Below are 16,316 nucleotides of genomic sequence, written 5' to 3'. Positions count from 1 at the left end.
GCTATTCACACATTGAACTCAAAAAAACAACTTCTATCAAAAATTGTTATTCACTTTGTAAAACCATTTAAACTTTTGTCAAATTTATTTCCATTTTATATATTATCTTGTACTTATTTTGTATTATTTTAATCTAGTCCTATTGAGTTTGTTGTGTTTTTTTCCTCTTTATTTTCTTATATATTGATGCATATGTAAATATGTTTTTAATTGGATTTATTTTCATTATTGAAAAATGTAATAAATAAATGCCTGCTGGGTACTGTGAACAAATGAATAGTGATAATATTTACATATTTATAATCTGTAGTATTTTATCAACTTTTAGTTTTTTCTATTTTTTTAATGTATATTAATACAATGAATTTTAACATACTGTACGTACAGGGATTGGACCATCACTCTAAGATATACAATACATTAAATTCATGTTCAGATATAACTAGTATTTATATAGTCCCATAAAAAATGCCTAATTTTAAACAACAGATATTATGGTGTGTGTTGTCTGTCTGGTTTCCTGTCTCCAGGCCCAGATGAAGGACTACCAGAGAGAGCTTGAAGATGCCAGAGCTGCTCGTGAGGAGGTGTTGACCTCAGCAAAGGAGACAGAGAAGAAGGCCAAGGGTTTGGAGGCGGAGCTGATGCAAGTGCACGAGGTAAACCTTCAGTTGAACAAAGGGAAAGTGGACTGAGAGCACACGGACTCCTCTCTCATCTGTTTTTTTAGGACCTGGCAGCTGCTGAGAGAGGTCGGAAACAGGCCGAGGCTGAGAGAGACGAGCTGGCTGATGAGCTGGCGAGCAACGCTTCAGGAAAGTAGGTGACGTCGTCCTGGCCTCTTAACGGCTAAGAGACAAACAGTGCTCAAGTCTTTCTGCTGTGGTCTTCTTCCTCAGGTCAGCTTTGGCAGATGAGAAGCGGCGCCTGGAGGCCAAGATCTCCCAGCTGGAGGAGGAGCTTGAGGAAGAGCAGGGCAACATGGAGATGCTGAACGACAGGCTGAGGAAGAGCTCGCAGCAGGTGACGACACTGCAGCCTCGGCAGTCGCAGCCTAGCAAAACAAATCATTTTTTTAATATGTTTTCCTCGCAGGTGGATCAGCTGACCAACGAGCTGCAGATGGAGCGCACCACCTCCCAGAAGAACGACAGCGCCCGACAGCAGATGGAGCGTCAGAACAAGGAGCTGAAGGCCAAGCTCCAGGAGATGGAGAACCAGGTGAAGTCCAAGTTCAAGTCCTCCATCTCGGCCTTGGAGGCTAAGGTGGCCCAACTGGAGGAGCAGCTGGAGCAGGAGAGCAGGTGAAGAGCAGGGTGTTGGATCTATACCATCTTCCTTTAACATTTGTCCTCCTTTTATTCACACACTTATGAACACATTTGTCCTCCTGCTCTCAGGGATAAGCAGGCAACAGCCAAGAGTTTGCGTCAGAAGGATAAGAAGATGAAGGACCTGATAATGCAGGTGGAGGATGAGAGGAAGCAGGCTGAGCAGTACAAAGACCAGGTGAGAGAGAAACCATACACACTCCACCAACAAAGACCTGAACTGCAACTTTTATAATAACGTCAATAGGAATGTAACACAATTTCGTGACATGAAATTTAGCGAAATAAAGAATACGGCGATATAACACTCAAAGGTTCACGAAATAAAACAAAGTAATAAAGTCTTAAAGGAGCGCAATGACATTTGACCCTCCTGCTTCCGTAGCAGCTTAGAGGCCGCATTGTTTATAAGATGGTGGACAAAATGGATGCTCTGTCGACTCATAAATCGGTTGTATGTATTGATGCACTTATCTGGCTCGTATCCAGACAAGTGCGCTGAGCCATCATGTCCGTTAAGTGGTGTGCCAGTCTACCCCCATCCTCGCTTCAGCGAAGTTATGGTGTTAGAGACTTTTAATGCCATAATCTACATTGTTGGACTTATAACTGCTTTTAATCATTATGTGTCCTTTTTAAACTATCCTACCTGTTGTCTCACTTAGTGATTTACAACTGTCACAAAGTGTATCCCTCCCTGTTAAAGTGTATCTCCCATATTAAAGCACAAGTATCGAGTTGTTAGACTTCTCTCTCGTGGCTGAGGAGAACCCAAAGGTCTCTGTCCAACGTACCCGGTACGTTCATTGCCACTCAAATGAGTATTTGTATTATTATTAAAAGCAATGTTATAAGGTTACATAGAACAGAGCGCTGGATCTAAGTTCTTGTGCTAAGCGTGCTGGTAGAAAAAGATGCCCCCCCACCCCATGATTTGCAGTTTGGGCCAAGTATTCTGCATTCTAAGCCTCTGTGTGTAGTGTGTGTCACATGTGAATGGAGAAATACTGTGTGTTGTTTGTGAAGGGGGCATGCTGGAAAATTTCATAATCAGCACGGAAAGGTCCAAGACGCCATGGAGTATCCCAGTGTTGTACGATATAACATGTAGAGCAGTGGTTCCCAAACAATTCACAGTCCCGTACCCCTTCAGATATTTAACCTGAACCCATGTACCCCTACTCCTGCACACTTAAAGGGGACATATCATGCTAAATCCACTTTTTTAGCCCTTAAATGCATTTTGTTGTATATTTGTATATTTGTTTAGAAGTACAGAAAAGTTCAAATTAGTCTCTTCAGGTGCTCCGTTGATATCTTTATATTCTGTTTTGGTCATATTTTTCAATCTGTTTCGATTTTTCGATTCTCTATTACGTTTTTTGAACAATAAAGTCACAGTATTTGCAGCGGAACTGCCAAATTAGGACATCGACTCCAGGCCCAACACTTCGAGCAATCCGCCATTTTTATTTCTCGCTTTTATTTTGTAGTCCAAGCTGAAGGATGCCGAAGTTTTGAGAGGATAAGTCAAAATGTTCGGTTGTTGGATGTAGTAACCCACACGCTTCATTACACCGTCTCCCAGCATCAGAACCTTTTCAAAGTGCCTGGTTGAGTTTTATTTTTTACGGAAACGTAGCCACATCTGTGGGTAAGGTCATTTTTGTGTGCGCGAAGCACTTCAAGGATGACTGCTTCAGCAACCTCCGCCAGTATAAAGAAGGATTTGCCGAAAGACTTTGTCTGATTGAGGGTTCGAACATGTAAGGCTGGATGAACAAGTCTTCTGTTGTTGACATTTTGTAAATAACGTGTGAATAAACATTTTATGCGCAGCTAAATAATCGTATCTCTTCTATTAAACTACAAAAATGGCCGAGCAGGGTGGAGTTGAACCGAGTGTCACCTCTGCAACCTGAGGAGGGGGCGGGGTATGAAGTGTCTCATTTGCATTTAAAGAGACCGCACCAAAACGAGTTGCTCTCAGAAGCACATCAGAAAAGGGTAATAAAAAAAAAAAGGGGGTGGAGCTATAATAATGAGGACTTCAGACCCAAGCATTGCAGTTCCACTTTATATAGACCACAACTGTATGATTTATCTGTAAAAAGGAAGGATTTAAAAGCATGATATGTCTCCTTTAAAAACATAATAATGTAATGTCATATTCAACGTAGCCCTACAGCACAAATATGGCCCTTTAGACCATCAAATTCAGCTTGCAGGAGAAAATTAAAAAAAAAAACAAATGATTGTCCAGATTACCAAATAATTCAGTTGTAGATAAATCAGCTAGGCTATCTCAGATATCTAAATACACAAATTCAATGTATATTCCACAATATTTGGAGAATCACAATTTTCCCATGACTGCAGTCATTTTAAATTTAAAATAGTTTAAAAAGAGTCAATTTTCCTGCTACTATTTAACATGATTTCCACAAATTAAATAAAAATTGGTCACAAAATTAATGAAATTTCAAAGAGAAAATCTTGCAGGGACTGTTATGTCACTTATTGCTTAGATATTATTTTCATTTCTATTCACGTACCCCCCCATGACAATTTGCATACCCCTGGGGGTACCCATACCTCACTTTGGGAACCCAGGATGGAGAGCATCCTAAATAATAACACTGCTTAATTTGAGAAACTTTACTCTCTCCCTTAAGTTACACAGGGAGTGCTGAAAATGTATAGCAGCATTTTGGATTTAATTTGGCAGGTCCAAAATGCAGTTTTCAAAATTTTGTTACAAAAATGAAGGAAAAAAAAAACAGATTGCTACATTTCTTTTCATTCTTTATTTGTGAAGCAAACCACTCCCACACACCAGCTCCAACTTTTGCAGTCAAACTGTTTTTCATGCACATTTGTTACTTTTCACTGGGATTTCATTTTTTTTTTAATATCATATCGCAAATTAACTATTTGTTACACCCCTAAACATTGATGGTGTTTTTCTTGTTCCATAAAATTGTTTTTAAAAATATATTTCTCTCCTCTGCTCACCGTCCAGGCGGAGAAATCAAACACTCGCATGAAGCAGCTGAAGCGGCAGCTGGAAGAGTCCGAGGAAGAGTCCCAGAGAGCCACAGCAGCTCGCAGGAAGCTGCAGCGCGAGCTGGACGAATCCACGGAGGCCAACGACGCCATGAGTCGTGAGGTCAACTCTCTTAAGAGCAAACTCAGGTAGGGGCAAACACCAGGGAGGGGGGTGAGCTCGCTGTTCCTTCTCCCACCTTTTACCACTCTGACCTGTAAAGCATGGCTGTTTGTTTGATAGGCATGTTTCTTATTTGCAAATCAAAATGCATTCGTTTGTACATTTTTTCTTGAAAAAAAATGTTTGTGTATTTGAAGGATTTTTTTTTTGGACTTTAATGGTCAAACTTTCTCTGCAGAACATTTTTTTTTAAATTATTCATTAATTTTATTTAAATTAAATTTTAATAACTAGTTCAAATAACATGATCAAATTAAATACATGCTATATTATGATTCAAAATTGAATGTCACTTACATTTGTAAATATACTATACTATACTGAACTTGAATAGTAAATAATAATTTACATTTAAATGTATCATAATTATAAATAAAGTTAGGATAAACTTTTTTTGGGTAGATTTTTTATGAAGGTGTGAAAATAAATTCTAGCAAGTTAATTTTGTCTTCTTTTTTAAATAATATGTTACTTATTCAGACAAACTTTTTTAGGAAATTTACTTTGATATTTCTTGAAAATGAAACGTGAACATATGTGAAAATATGGTTATCAATGTGATTTGACTTTATCTGAATAAACCATTGAAAGTTCACTGAGCAGAAGCCAAACAATGGTGTTTATCTCTATTCCAGAGGCAACCCAGAACCTAAGGAGTAGCACAGCAGGTAGATCTGCACCTGAATGTTACGCCTTCACCTCATACTTTATCATTTTACTCTGATTTTCATCCCCTGTGCACACGCTAAACACTCATATCTCTACCACTGAGGCCCAACTGAGAGAAATATGGCTCATCATGAATTAGCTCAGACATACAGTACATTCAATATTTGGATCTGACCATCCCTGTTGTTCCCCTATAAGTTGTGGCCATATTTTTCTCAGTGCTTGGTTTAACTGCAAATAAACCAAACTATTTTTCCTGAGGTGCGGCTTAAATGAGTTCCAAAGAAAACAAGCTGTACATCTTTTCATAGAACACGCTTAACGTGTGCTGCTGCATACAGCTGAACACCAACCAATGGATCCTGTCTTTTTTTCATGATGATAATGAGGATTTTGCACCTCTGTGCATATTTCAGGCGTGGAAACGAGCCCTCCTTTAGCAGCGCACCACGACGCTCGGCGGGCGGCCGGAGGGTGATCGACGACGCCTCAGAGGAGGACGCAGACTCCCTGAACGACTTCAACGGAACAAAGTCTGTGGAGTGAAAGACCCGAGATATAACCCCGAAGATCAGAAATTATCTGCAGCTCACATAAGGCCTACTTAGTTCTCCCGCACCAGTTCATATACTCCATTTCCTCCAAAGTGATCAGTTGTTTTTGTTTCAGGGCACTTTTTTTTTGACACATAAAACAAGGACTTGATGTGGAAGTTGCAATTTTAATGTGCGATTTTTCATCTGTCCTGTTTCCTTATTTTTTTTTTTATGACACTTTCACACTGAATGCTACTTTATACAAATATAAGATTTCTGTAATGTTCACCCACCTGAAAAATACACTATGTACTGTAAATGTATGAATGTGTCATCAGCTACAGTTGACCTGTTGCCTGTTACTGCTGTAACTGTTACAGTGGATGTGTAGACAGATATCTGTGCTTCAGTCTGCTTCTGATCAGCGCTGCTATGTGGACGCCACTCCCTCACTATTCTCCTTAAACCCTTTGTCTCTTCGTTTACACAGTCTCGCTGTAGCTACACACAAAGCTAGCAACAAGAGCACGAGGGGCACAAACTTTCGCCAAGTGCCAAATATCCTCTTTGCCAGAAATTGGCAGTTATCTGGATCATGGTACCATGAGCAGTCACTTTAAAGCAGGCGTGTCAAGTTCATTTTATTTCAGGGGCCAAATATAAAGTGATTTGATTTTAAGTGGGCCGCAGATTTTAGGTGGGAAATTAAGCAATTTCAACAATAATTTCCCCTTTCCAGCATTTTCTCTTTTATATTTCATTAATTTTGTGACATTTCTATTTAATTTCAGGAAATTATGAGAAATAATTTCAGCAAAATTGAGTCCTTTGAAAAATTTGAGATTTAAAATTACTGCAAAATTGCAATCCTTCAAATAATGTGGAGTTTCACTGAATTAGCATATTTAGAAGGGCTAATATATCTACAATTGAATTGTTTGGTAATTGACACAATAATTCATGTTTTTTCTGTCTTTTGAAATGCACTATCTTGATGTGATTTGGATTAAATTTGGGCAATTAAGGAACCAACCAAACATAACGAACCAAGATGAGTTTTAGAAATGTTGCCAATGATGAGAGATAGTGATTTTTCAATTTTTGAAACTGCTCCAGAATCAGTGTAATGATCCGATGATCCGGATCCCCTCCAAAATTTATTGGAATCTTCCATGATGTAAGGTCTATCTTTCGTTGCAATTTTGTCAAGAACTTTTGACATAATCCTGTTTAACAGATAAACACCATTGAAAATAACACCACCTTGGTGGAGGAAATTTGCAATAACATAATAACCAACGTTAAATATTGTCTAGTTCCTTATATTTTAAGGCCAAACCAGCTCTGATTCTCAAGACTCGGCCTCCACTAGAACTCAGAAGGTAGCCTGTGGTATCTGGCACTAAGATAAAAGAGCAACAGAAAGCAATCACCTTCTTCCTCTGCTCCGCAGTCAACTTACACATGTGGTATTAAAACGCACCATTCTGTCAAATAGTAGCTAAAGGCCACAAACGTTGCACTTTCTGTGCTGATATTTTTACATCCGAGCCAGCGTGACTTCCTGCAGCAACTTCCTGCATGATGACTGTACATTTTGAAGGATGCTTTGCACAAAAGTTGCAGTGTTAGAGATGCTCTTAACATCACAGTGTAGTCCTTGTCAAACTGGATGAAACAGCTACTTATCCATTTATCGCTTAATCCAACCCAGTAATGGAAACAGACATGACCAGTGTTGACGTCACCTGACATTAGTGGTGATGTTCCAACTAATTAATACATCCTTATTATGGAGATTTTCTGTGTTTATATGCTCAAAAACTCATGAAACCAACTAAAGCTCTTAATAATATCAACTATTGTTTACATAACACCTCCTGTATCTATTGTTGAGAAACACCAACTGCGCACAAAATAAAATAAAAACAATTAAAATTGTATATTTTCTTTTCATTTTTGTTTTATTGTTTCTGTATTGGGAAATGGCTTGAAGTTGACTTTTTGCATCAGTTTAGCTCCAACTAAAACACAAACAGCTCGATTAAAGAGGCACGGTCAGTTCAGTGTCGTCTTCAGAAGCAGAGGAGCTGCATTAGGACATTCAGACCAGTGTGGTCCAGGACAACTGAGACACTGAGCTCATGTTTAGTCTAATGAAGAGGAACTAAATCCAGTTTTCACGCTACACAGTGCCAGGAGCATTGAGGACTGATGTGTGGACCAGAAGAAACCGCCACGTTTCAAGAATAAACCTGTTAATCTTTCACAATGTTCAACAGGAAGATGACAGAAAATAAAGACTCTACATCCCTAAGCATATAAACTATATAGTTCTGTGCTCATCTCTGACCAGAAAAACTCTTCTTATTGCTACATATACCATTTGTGCATATGATCCTCAACATTATGCATGACTTATTAATGCAAAACTAGGCAAATATCTGAGGCAGAAAGAATTCTCTTAACATTTCGTAGTAAGCCCGTGCAATGGCAGGATGGAAAGAACTGGTCAAAGGAAATAAACGTAAAGAAACCTGGTTGAGTTTAAAATCTGTATAATAGACGATGGATACGCCTTTAACGTGACAGTTTGAGAGCTTTTCTTTTTGCCTGAAACCAACCCTGAGGGTCCCATTTTAAGTAAGTCATCAAGGAAAATTCATTATCTACTCAATTGACTCAATTTGGTTCATACAAAGTTAATTTTTTTTAGCTGTAACTTTACTCCAAATACTGTAGATTCACTAATTCGTGTCGACCCGTGAAAGTCACCCATTCATCCATTGGTGCAGTTTAAACTGATCGGGGTCTATTCTGGGTCAGGATTCACCCAGTACAATCCACTAATGCAGAAAAACCATCATGTGGTCAACTCAGATCCTAAATGTTTGTTTTTTGGATTGTTGGAACAAGGAGAAAAGAAAAGAAAATCTGGATTCACACCTTGGTCTTCTAGCAGATAGGCAGTGGTTCTACTAACCTTAATAGGATAATTCTTGGTGCATAAGGATTTAGTTTATAAATATCCAGTTATAACTGATCTATAACAATCAGAACAGATTTCATGCACCCAATAAATCTTAATAAGAAACTCTGAAACAGTTTAAACCTTTTGGAGGAGAACGACAAACAATTTAAATTTAAACTCGTCCATTAAAATAGCAGAGAAGGAACTGAGGTAAGATGGCTCTAATATTAGGATATTCAAATTACAGCTGCAGATCTAAGCATTATTAGCTGCTAATATTGCCGAATTGTCCTCTAACTCCGAGTTTAATCAGTCACTTTCAATACAATCCCTGATTAATATGATCATCCACAGTGGAAATAGATCTTCGTTAGTTTTATAGAAGCAGAGACATTAACAGAAGTGCACGGAAGCGTGCTCAATCCATCGATAGTAGCCAAAGAAGACCAATCATTGATCCAAGACACAAGCTGGAAAGTAACTGATATGTAATCCACTGGATCTGCGTTTCTTCACTCCTAAGCGAGATGTGGTGCAAGTGTTGCGATACTTGTCTGTGAGAGGTGAGATCCAAACGCTGACAGGACGGAGCTGGGTTTCCTTTATCATGGAGAGATGTGTTCCCGGTTAAAAGTGCAGCACGGTGTTATGTCCCATGGGTGGAGAGAACACAATCAATCAATTCAAAGGAGGATTTTAACTCCTCCCTGTGGAGAACCAGGACCCTGAGACACTCCTCTAGGGGGAGCCGGTCCAAACTCCAACCGCTTCACTAAACTGAAAGAGGGAAAAAAATAAACATTTATATTTCCTGGTTTCTCAACTGGTTTCACATTTTTGCAATCTGTAGAGTTTTTAAAATAGGGTTATTGATTAAACTCAAATTGATTCAGGAAGTATTTACATGATTTATATGAATAATATTAGTTGGTGTCTATTAATGAATTTGTACAAGAACAAGCATGGATTATAGATTAGTCGCACTATAGTTGTGCACATATCTCAGTGCTACACTTTAAAATCTATCTTTTGGCAGATTTAAAGGAAGTGTAGATTCAAATTTGGACAATGTTGATTAGTATTCACCACCAGATTACTTTTAGTTGCTGCAAATAAGTGGAACAAACTGCCAGCAAAGCTGAAGTCAGCATCCAATGTGAACATTTTTAAATCAAAGTTTTCAACTACTGTGTATGACTGAGAAGGAGATTTTTAAATCATATTTTAGTTGGTTTTAAAACTCTGTTTACTGTTGCAATTTTAATCATGTAAAACAGATTGGATTGCCTTGTGTATTAAATTTGTCGTACAAAAATAATTTTCCTTGCCTATTATCAAAGGTGGGGACAACTCACTGCTTCTCAAGTAAGTCTCAAATCATGTCATAAAAAGACCAGAGTCAAGGCCAGTTAAGTCCAACTCAAGTCAAAAGTTCTCAACTTTAATTTACAAGTTTCAACAAATGATGAGTAGTTTATTCAACTGATGTAAACAATGAATTACTTGAACTGAGAACACATTAGTCAAATAATAGTGATACAATCTGGCATAATGCTTTTATAAACAAATCAACCCAGCGGCTTTTTAGATTTTAAAATGTTCACAGTTCCTGTGTTAACCAAACATACAATAATCATACTGCAAAATAGAACGAGGTATGATTTTTTCAAATCAATTAATAATCACAGTATTATGTTTAAATCCAAAGGATATCACTCTTGAAAACATTTTCTCTGCTAATGTAAGCATGTCAGCTTACTTAAAGATGAACCTGTCAATTAAAGTCCAGTTTACCTTCGGATAGCAGAGCGCCTCCCCACAGGGATTTGAGCAGACCTATTGATCACTAATAATGATTACATTCTACAAAATATTTTGTCATGGAACTAGTCAATAAGCTCCAATCCGAGTTAAGTCACGAGACATCTGTTTTCCAGTCTAAGTCAAGTCGTAAGTCCTTCGCAATTTTGTCAAGTCTAAAGTCATCATTTGTAACTCTAGTCCACACCCCTGCCTATTATCAATGAGTGTGATCAGAAGAAGACATATTACCTCTCATACTGAGGTGGAGGGCTCGCACTGGAACCCAGAACATCAGCTGCTCCCTCAAACCCTGAAGGAACACAAGGACCTGCTGGTAGCGCCGGTCTTCCAGATGTGTCGTACACAAAGTCTCGACATGATGCCAACTTTGACTCTAAATTCTGTCAGGAATTTTGGAGAAAAAACATCATCGTCCATTGACAAATGCAAAATCATTTAAATGTGTTTTTTTATTGGTTAACATTGGGGCGCATAAAATAACACCTCCTACCCCGACTTTTCTCAGCAGCTCGCCCACAATGTTGAGTGCAGATATTCTTGCAGATGTAGTGAGGGGAGTCCCAGTCAGACTATCACCTAATAGAGACACATACAAACACACACAATTTATTACTCTGTGTGTGTCTGTATGTAAAATGAAGACAACAGTCATATTCTGTACCTCGCCGGATGCTTGAAGCCGGGGGTGTGGCATATGAGCTGAGCGGTTTGGAGGGTGTGACGGCGTTTCCAGCTGTTGATGGCACATCTGGATGCTCGCTGTCTTTGCCCAGGCTGCTGGACGGCCGTCTCTCTTTTTGTTTCACAGCCAGCTCCTGCCGTAGATCTGTCATAACCCCATGCAGACATTACAACAGCAGGACAGACACCAGATTTACGTATACAAAAATTAAATGGCCCAGATATAAGCAGTGTTTCCCATACATTCATTTATTTGTGGCAGGCTGCCGCAAATAAGATTTTGGCATTGTTCGTCCTCATTCTGTGCATGCAGCGTGTCATTACAACTGCTGTATATTTGGTGGCTAAACGCATCACCTCTGTCAATAAAACCAAAGAGGAAGACGTGCTTCTTAAGGCACTTGGTCCGTCAGAGAAGACGACGACATTGCAGAAGCAGGAGACGAGGCTTAAAAATGCATTTTCATTTTTTGACCGCAACACACCGAAACAGCTCAAACTCATGTTATATTAACCTGTATCTATATTAATGTAGCTAGAAACTTAACACATGCATACGCATTAACACATGCTGTTTGTAGTGTTAGCCAACAGGCTAACCACTTAATGTGTGTCAAGCTGCTGCTGCCGGTTGGGTAGTTAAAGGTAACCAATTTATTTATTCAACCTTGTTTTATTGAAGTATTTCAAGTATATTCATTGTATTTATTTTCATTCGAGTGTATTTCGAAATGATTGTTTTTATTTATTTTTAGCAAGTGCGCATGCTACTGTGACTATTTATGTGCTCCAAAAAAAAAAAAAAATCATCAGATTGTTTAAAAAAATAATTGTTTGGGACAGCTCTGTACAAAAGTATTCAGCGAGAAGCAATCCACGGCTGTGAGTAGGAGTGTTTCTACCTCTGGCTTCGTCCTTGAGCCGCTGAACTGACTCCAGCAGATTCTCCTTCTCATCAAGTTCACTTTCAAGAAAGGCGTTCCTCTCGATGACGTGGTTCATCCGCTGCTCAAAGTCCTCCAGAGACATGATGGTCGCCCTGTAACAACAACAGGAACAAGGTAAATGCTGGTGAACCACATTTCAGCCGTTATGCAAGTCACAGTGTATAAACATTTCAATGAAGACCTTTTTGTTCGTTCCAGGTCATCGTTGGACTGCTCCAACTCTCTGATGTACTTCTGCAGGTGATCTCTGACGGCTCTGGTTTGGGCCAAATCTTCCTCCATGCTTGAAATTTGTCTCATAGAATCTGAATGTGTGACCTCAAACTTTTCCTGCAAACAAGCACACAGATGAGCTCACTGACCATTGGCAGTACCTGAACCATGGATTCACTGCTCTGTTAGAGCCCGATATGTAACAACAAAAATATATTTTTTTAAAAATTAATACAAATTTAAATGTACTAACTGCTCAATAATGTAACAAAAGAGCAGAGCTCGAAAAGTAAATTAAAAAAGGTAATAAAACCCAATGTTACAACGTAAAAACCTTTAGCCTTTTTCATATATACAGTATATAAACATATGTATGAAGGTAAGAAGAAAAAAGTCAACAAAAATCTCATGGTTCTCCAAAAGGGTAAAAAAAAAAAAAAAAAAATGATATATATATATAATACATACACACACTGTATATATTTATGCATATGCATATTTATGATACTACTCTACATTGACTCACTATTTTGGGGCACCGATCGTAAAGTTGCGCATGCCAAATTAAACAGCAATTTATTTTGATACTTTTTGGTGAATTTGCATATTAGCTAAATATTTACTTTCACCTGTGACATTTAGATTTAGATATAACGTTTATAATAAAATGTAGCATTTAGATCTAATATTATTCAACATTAAGATTTAACATTTAGTCTTAGATTTAATATTTAACATTTAGATTTAATATTGACATTTTACGAGAAAAATTTCACAAATATTGCTGTAAATCTGGTCAACGGTAACAAAGATTTCACATATGTTTATTTTATTAAACGTAGTTTGTTGCTAAATGTTGCTGTTTATTGTATGCACAACTTTACAATCGGTGGCCCACACAAATTATTACACTATTAAGGGGAAAAAAATTTGCCTGCCCCATTAAAAAAAAAATTACTTTTTGGGCTCAGCAACTTGCTACATTATTGACCAGTTATTACGATACATTGTGGGTTTAATTAATTTTTTTTTTAATTTTTAATAACATTTTTGGTCTTTTAACATATCTGGATCTAATAAGTTTGCACAGACTTCTCTTTATTCATGCACATAAAACAAAAATAGCAGTCAGCTGCTTCACTCTTTTTTCCTCGAGGTGATGGCAACCATCAGTTAATAGTGGACCGTGTTAAATCAAACAGAGCGTCCCGTCAGACTGACGGGGAAACCCTAAATGTGCAGCTCTGCTTGACTTAGTCACACACTCACTAGAGATGTTTTTACCTTTATATTTTCCAGTTCTATTCGTAGCCGGTTGTTGTCCATCAACAGCTCTTTGTTTCGACCTTCACACTGCTTCAGTTCTGTCTCCAGCTCAGCTTCATAGTCTCGACTCATCTGCTGGAATTCCTGCAGCTCCTCCTGAGACTCTGCAGCCCTGGGGACGGAACACATTTAAACACTATGAAATTAAATAAAACGAGTTACCAATGGTGTCATAGCCACACCATTACCGCACATTTACAAAACTGAACTCCTGGTGCTTTTGTGCAGTTTAAATGTTTAGTTTTAGTTTAGTTTCCTTTAGCTATTCATACAAAATGTAATCAATAGTCCAGTTAGATTTAGATTAATTGTAGTCTCTGACCAGTTATTTCACATGCACTACATTGTTTTCCTAACAGGTTCAAAGTTTTTTTAATTTTCATTTCCATAAAAACTAAAATTGTTACTTGGGGCCAGCAGCATACAAGAAAAGAAATACTAACGGAAATATAGTGCTATATAAACATCATACAACAGAAAGAAATAAACACAATTTTGATTGTCTCAATGTGGACATGTGAGTGTGGTTCTACACATGTAGTTATATTTATAAGCCATTAAGAAATTAATGCTTTTTTTTCTCTCAAATGTAGAATGGGTTCAAATACAGTAAGTTTAACTTCATCCCACTACATTATGGGCATTTCAGCAGCCGATTAAATGCAACCATTCCAAACCTAATTAAAATCTTAGAAAACATTTTTAAAATACAGTATACTTAAAGGTGGAATCAGAATAGCTTGAAACTAAGCTTGGCCTCGATTCGAGACTGCAATAGTTTAAAGGTTGGTTTGTCTTAAAGCTTTGTAAGATACTCTCTACAAAAAAGTGAGGGCAAAGAGGAAGAATCCAATAAATTTACTGGTGCCAAAGACATGCAACTAAAGCAAAGGACAATATAATTTGATGACGGTGATGCTGTTTGAGGAGCAGCATGTGCGCGTGATCTTTGGCATCACCTTTGCTGATGTCTCTCTGCCTGGTCCTTCCAGTAGCTCAGCTCATCCTCCAGGGATGAAAAGGATGACGTTGGCTCCACCATCTCTGCGGTTGCATTGGTTTGTGATGGAGAGAAATCCACTTCAATGTTTTTCAGACTTCTTATAAATGCATAAGCTTACAATGACCAAAATTTAGGGCAGATTTGAACAACTCAGATCTATTAATGCTAACCATGTGCCATAGGGCTACATGCAATAATATTAGCACTTTAACAACCAAGGGCGAGGTGCAATTTCTTATTTAAGACAAAATATTAGCACTAAAGCACTTTATCATCTGCCTTATGACCTTTAGCTGCAATAGTCACTTTATTTCTGGTCTGTCATTATATTTAAGTCTTTGTATTTTATTGTACTGTCCATGCTGTCTGATTTTGGAGTTGTCTGTTTGTTTGTTTTTGTTTTTTAAATGTAATTTCTGTTGTACACAACATCAACGTGCAGGGGAATACGGATGGAAACTAGTCTGGCACATTTACACGTTCTTGTCCATTAATGTGCATTGTCCCTTGTTACAAATAAATTAATAAATAAAGATGATTTGAAGAATTGACCAGAACAAGTAACAGAGCATCTCAAAAAGAAGCAAGTTCAGGAACAATAAAACATTTTTAAAGAGAAAATGTATCAAAATATCCACTAAATGTTTATCCATCACATACTGGTAGAATGATAAAGAAGTTTGGTCCACAGATATTTTACATTGCCGGATGTGCACACGTCGTGACGCTGGAAAACTACACTAAACATTGGCTGGTCTAGTAGTATTTCTTCTCCAAAGACAAGGGCTGGTTAACAAACCTACATAATTTCATGTAAGTGTTCATAATATTTGTGTTTTTTAGTATATGGTCAAATCAATCCGTGAATTAAAGCTAACTAGATTAGCACATAGGTTGTCTGTGTTTTACCTAAAGTCACGGCAAACTGGCGAGTGTGTAGAAAGCCTGATAATTGTTCATTCTTTAAGAAACAACAACAATATATAAGATTAAAATTTAGATAATAAATAACTTTATTGCTAACAGGAGAAAAGGAGAAGGCACACACCCAGCTAAGTTTCTAGCTAACTACGGCTAACGCTGCTATCTCAGTGACTTAAGTCCGTATGTAAACCCATTGTTGGAGTGAAATAAAAAATTGAGACTCACCTGCACTCGATGGAAAAGTTAAAACATGCTACAGCAGAAAGGTTTTTATCTTAAAACGTGGTTTTTATTGCCAGTTTGAATCGATGTTCTAAATTAACCAAACTTCTCTTGTTAGCACAAGCGCTCCAACCAAATACAAACGGAACACCGGATCCTAAAGCCTATTGGATAATCGTAAACGACACAGGGATATTATCCAATCACAGCAATGAACAAGATTGAAAGCACCGCCCCTCTTTGTAGTTCTCCAGAGTCGAAGCAAAATACAAAATAAGAGCAGCGTATTAAACATAAAATCTGAAGAAACAACATACAAATTTATTCATTATATATTTACATTTTCTATTACAGTGCAAGACTATATTATCACATTCACAGGCATTCATAAAAAATAAACATGACCAAAAAAAAAAAAAAAAAAAAAAACATCACTATTG

The 16,316-nt window shown here is 37.7% G+C and overlaps 2 protein-coding genes across 4 annotated transcripts in view; one reads left to right on the top strand and one right to left on the bottom strand.

Annotated features, from left to right (window-relative positions):
* The window catches only part of LOC114465101 (myosin-11-like), a 35,648-nt gene extending 27,942 nt beyond the window's left edge, over positions 1-7,706 (top strand). For 2 of the 3 annotated variants that reach the window (XM_028449898.1, XM_028449889.1), the window contains 7 exons: positions 531-659; positions 731-819; positions 900-1,023; positions 1,096-1,304; positions 1,401-1,509; positions 4,354-4,526; positions 5,646-7,706. In XM_028449898.1, the coding sequence (XP_028305699.1) occupies positions 531-659; positions 731-819; positions 900-1,023; positions 1,096-1,304; positions 1,401-1,509; positions 4,354-4,526; positions 5,646-5,775 (963 nt within the window). In that variant the 3' untranslated portion in view covers positions 5,776-7,706. Of the gene's footprint in view, positions 1-530; positions 660-730; positions 820-899; positions 1,024-1,095; positions 1,305-1,400; positions 1,510-4,353; positions 4,527-5,195; positions 5,229-5,645 lie in introns of all 3 variants that reach the window. The other variant, XM_028449907.1, reaches the window with a different exon arrangement.
* A 2-nt stretch (positions 7,707-7,708) lies between these two features.
* Positions 7,709-16,026, bottom strand: nde1 (nudE neurodevelopment protein 1). Its single transcript, XM_028449932.1, has 9 exons — positions 15,880-16,026; positions 14,687-14,771; positions 13,686-13,839; positions 12,370-12,518; positions 12,144-12,280; positions 11,222-11,386; positions 11,051-11,136; positions 10,789-10,940; positions 7,709-9,513 (listed from the first exon to the last, which is right to left on the bottom strand). Exons 2-9 carry the CDS (start codon positions 14,767-14,769, stop codon positions 9,420-9,422), a joined length of 1,020 nt encoding a protein of 339 aa, XP_028305733.1. The 5' UTR covers positions 14,770-14,771; positions 15,880-16,026; the 3' UTR covers positions 7,709-9,419.
* Positions 16,027-16,316: the final 290 nt, after the last annotated feature.

The sequence above is a fragment of the Gouania willdenowi genome, chromosome 1, assembly GCF_900634775.1.
Source record: "Gouania willdenowi chromosome 1, fGouWil2.1, whole genome shotgun sequence".
NCBI lineage: Eukaryota > Metazoa > Chordata > Actinopteri > Blenniiformes > Gobiesocidae > Gouania > Gouania willdenowi.
Note: the sequence above shows the minus strand (reverse complement) of the source record. Positions and strands in the feature narration are given on the sequence as shown.

What these genes read in the sequence shown, in the direction of transcription:
- nde1 (XM_028449932.1), bottom strand. Translation starts at nt 14,769, where the DNA reads ATGGTGGAGCCAACGTCATCCTTTTCATCCCTGGAGGATGAGCTGAGC. An exon ending in GCAGAGAGACATCAGCAAAG is followed by an intron (nt 13,840 to 14,686) that starts GTGATGCCAAAG and finishes TTCCGTCCCCAG; the next exon opens with GGCTGCAGAGTCTCAGGAGG. An exon ending in TAGAACTGGAAAATATAAAG is followed by an intron (nt 12,519 to 13,685) that starts GTAAAAACATCT and finishes GCTTGTTTGCAG; the next exon opens with GAAAAGTTTGAGGTCACACA.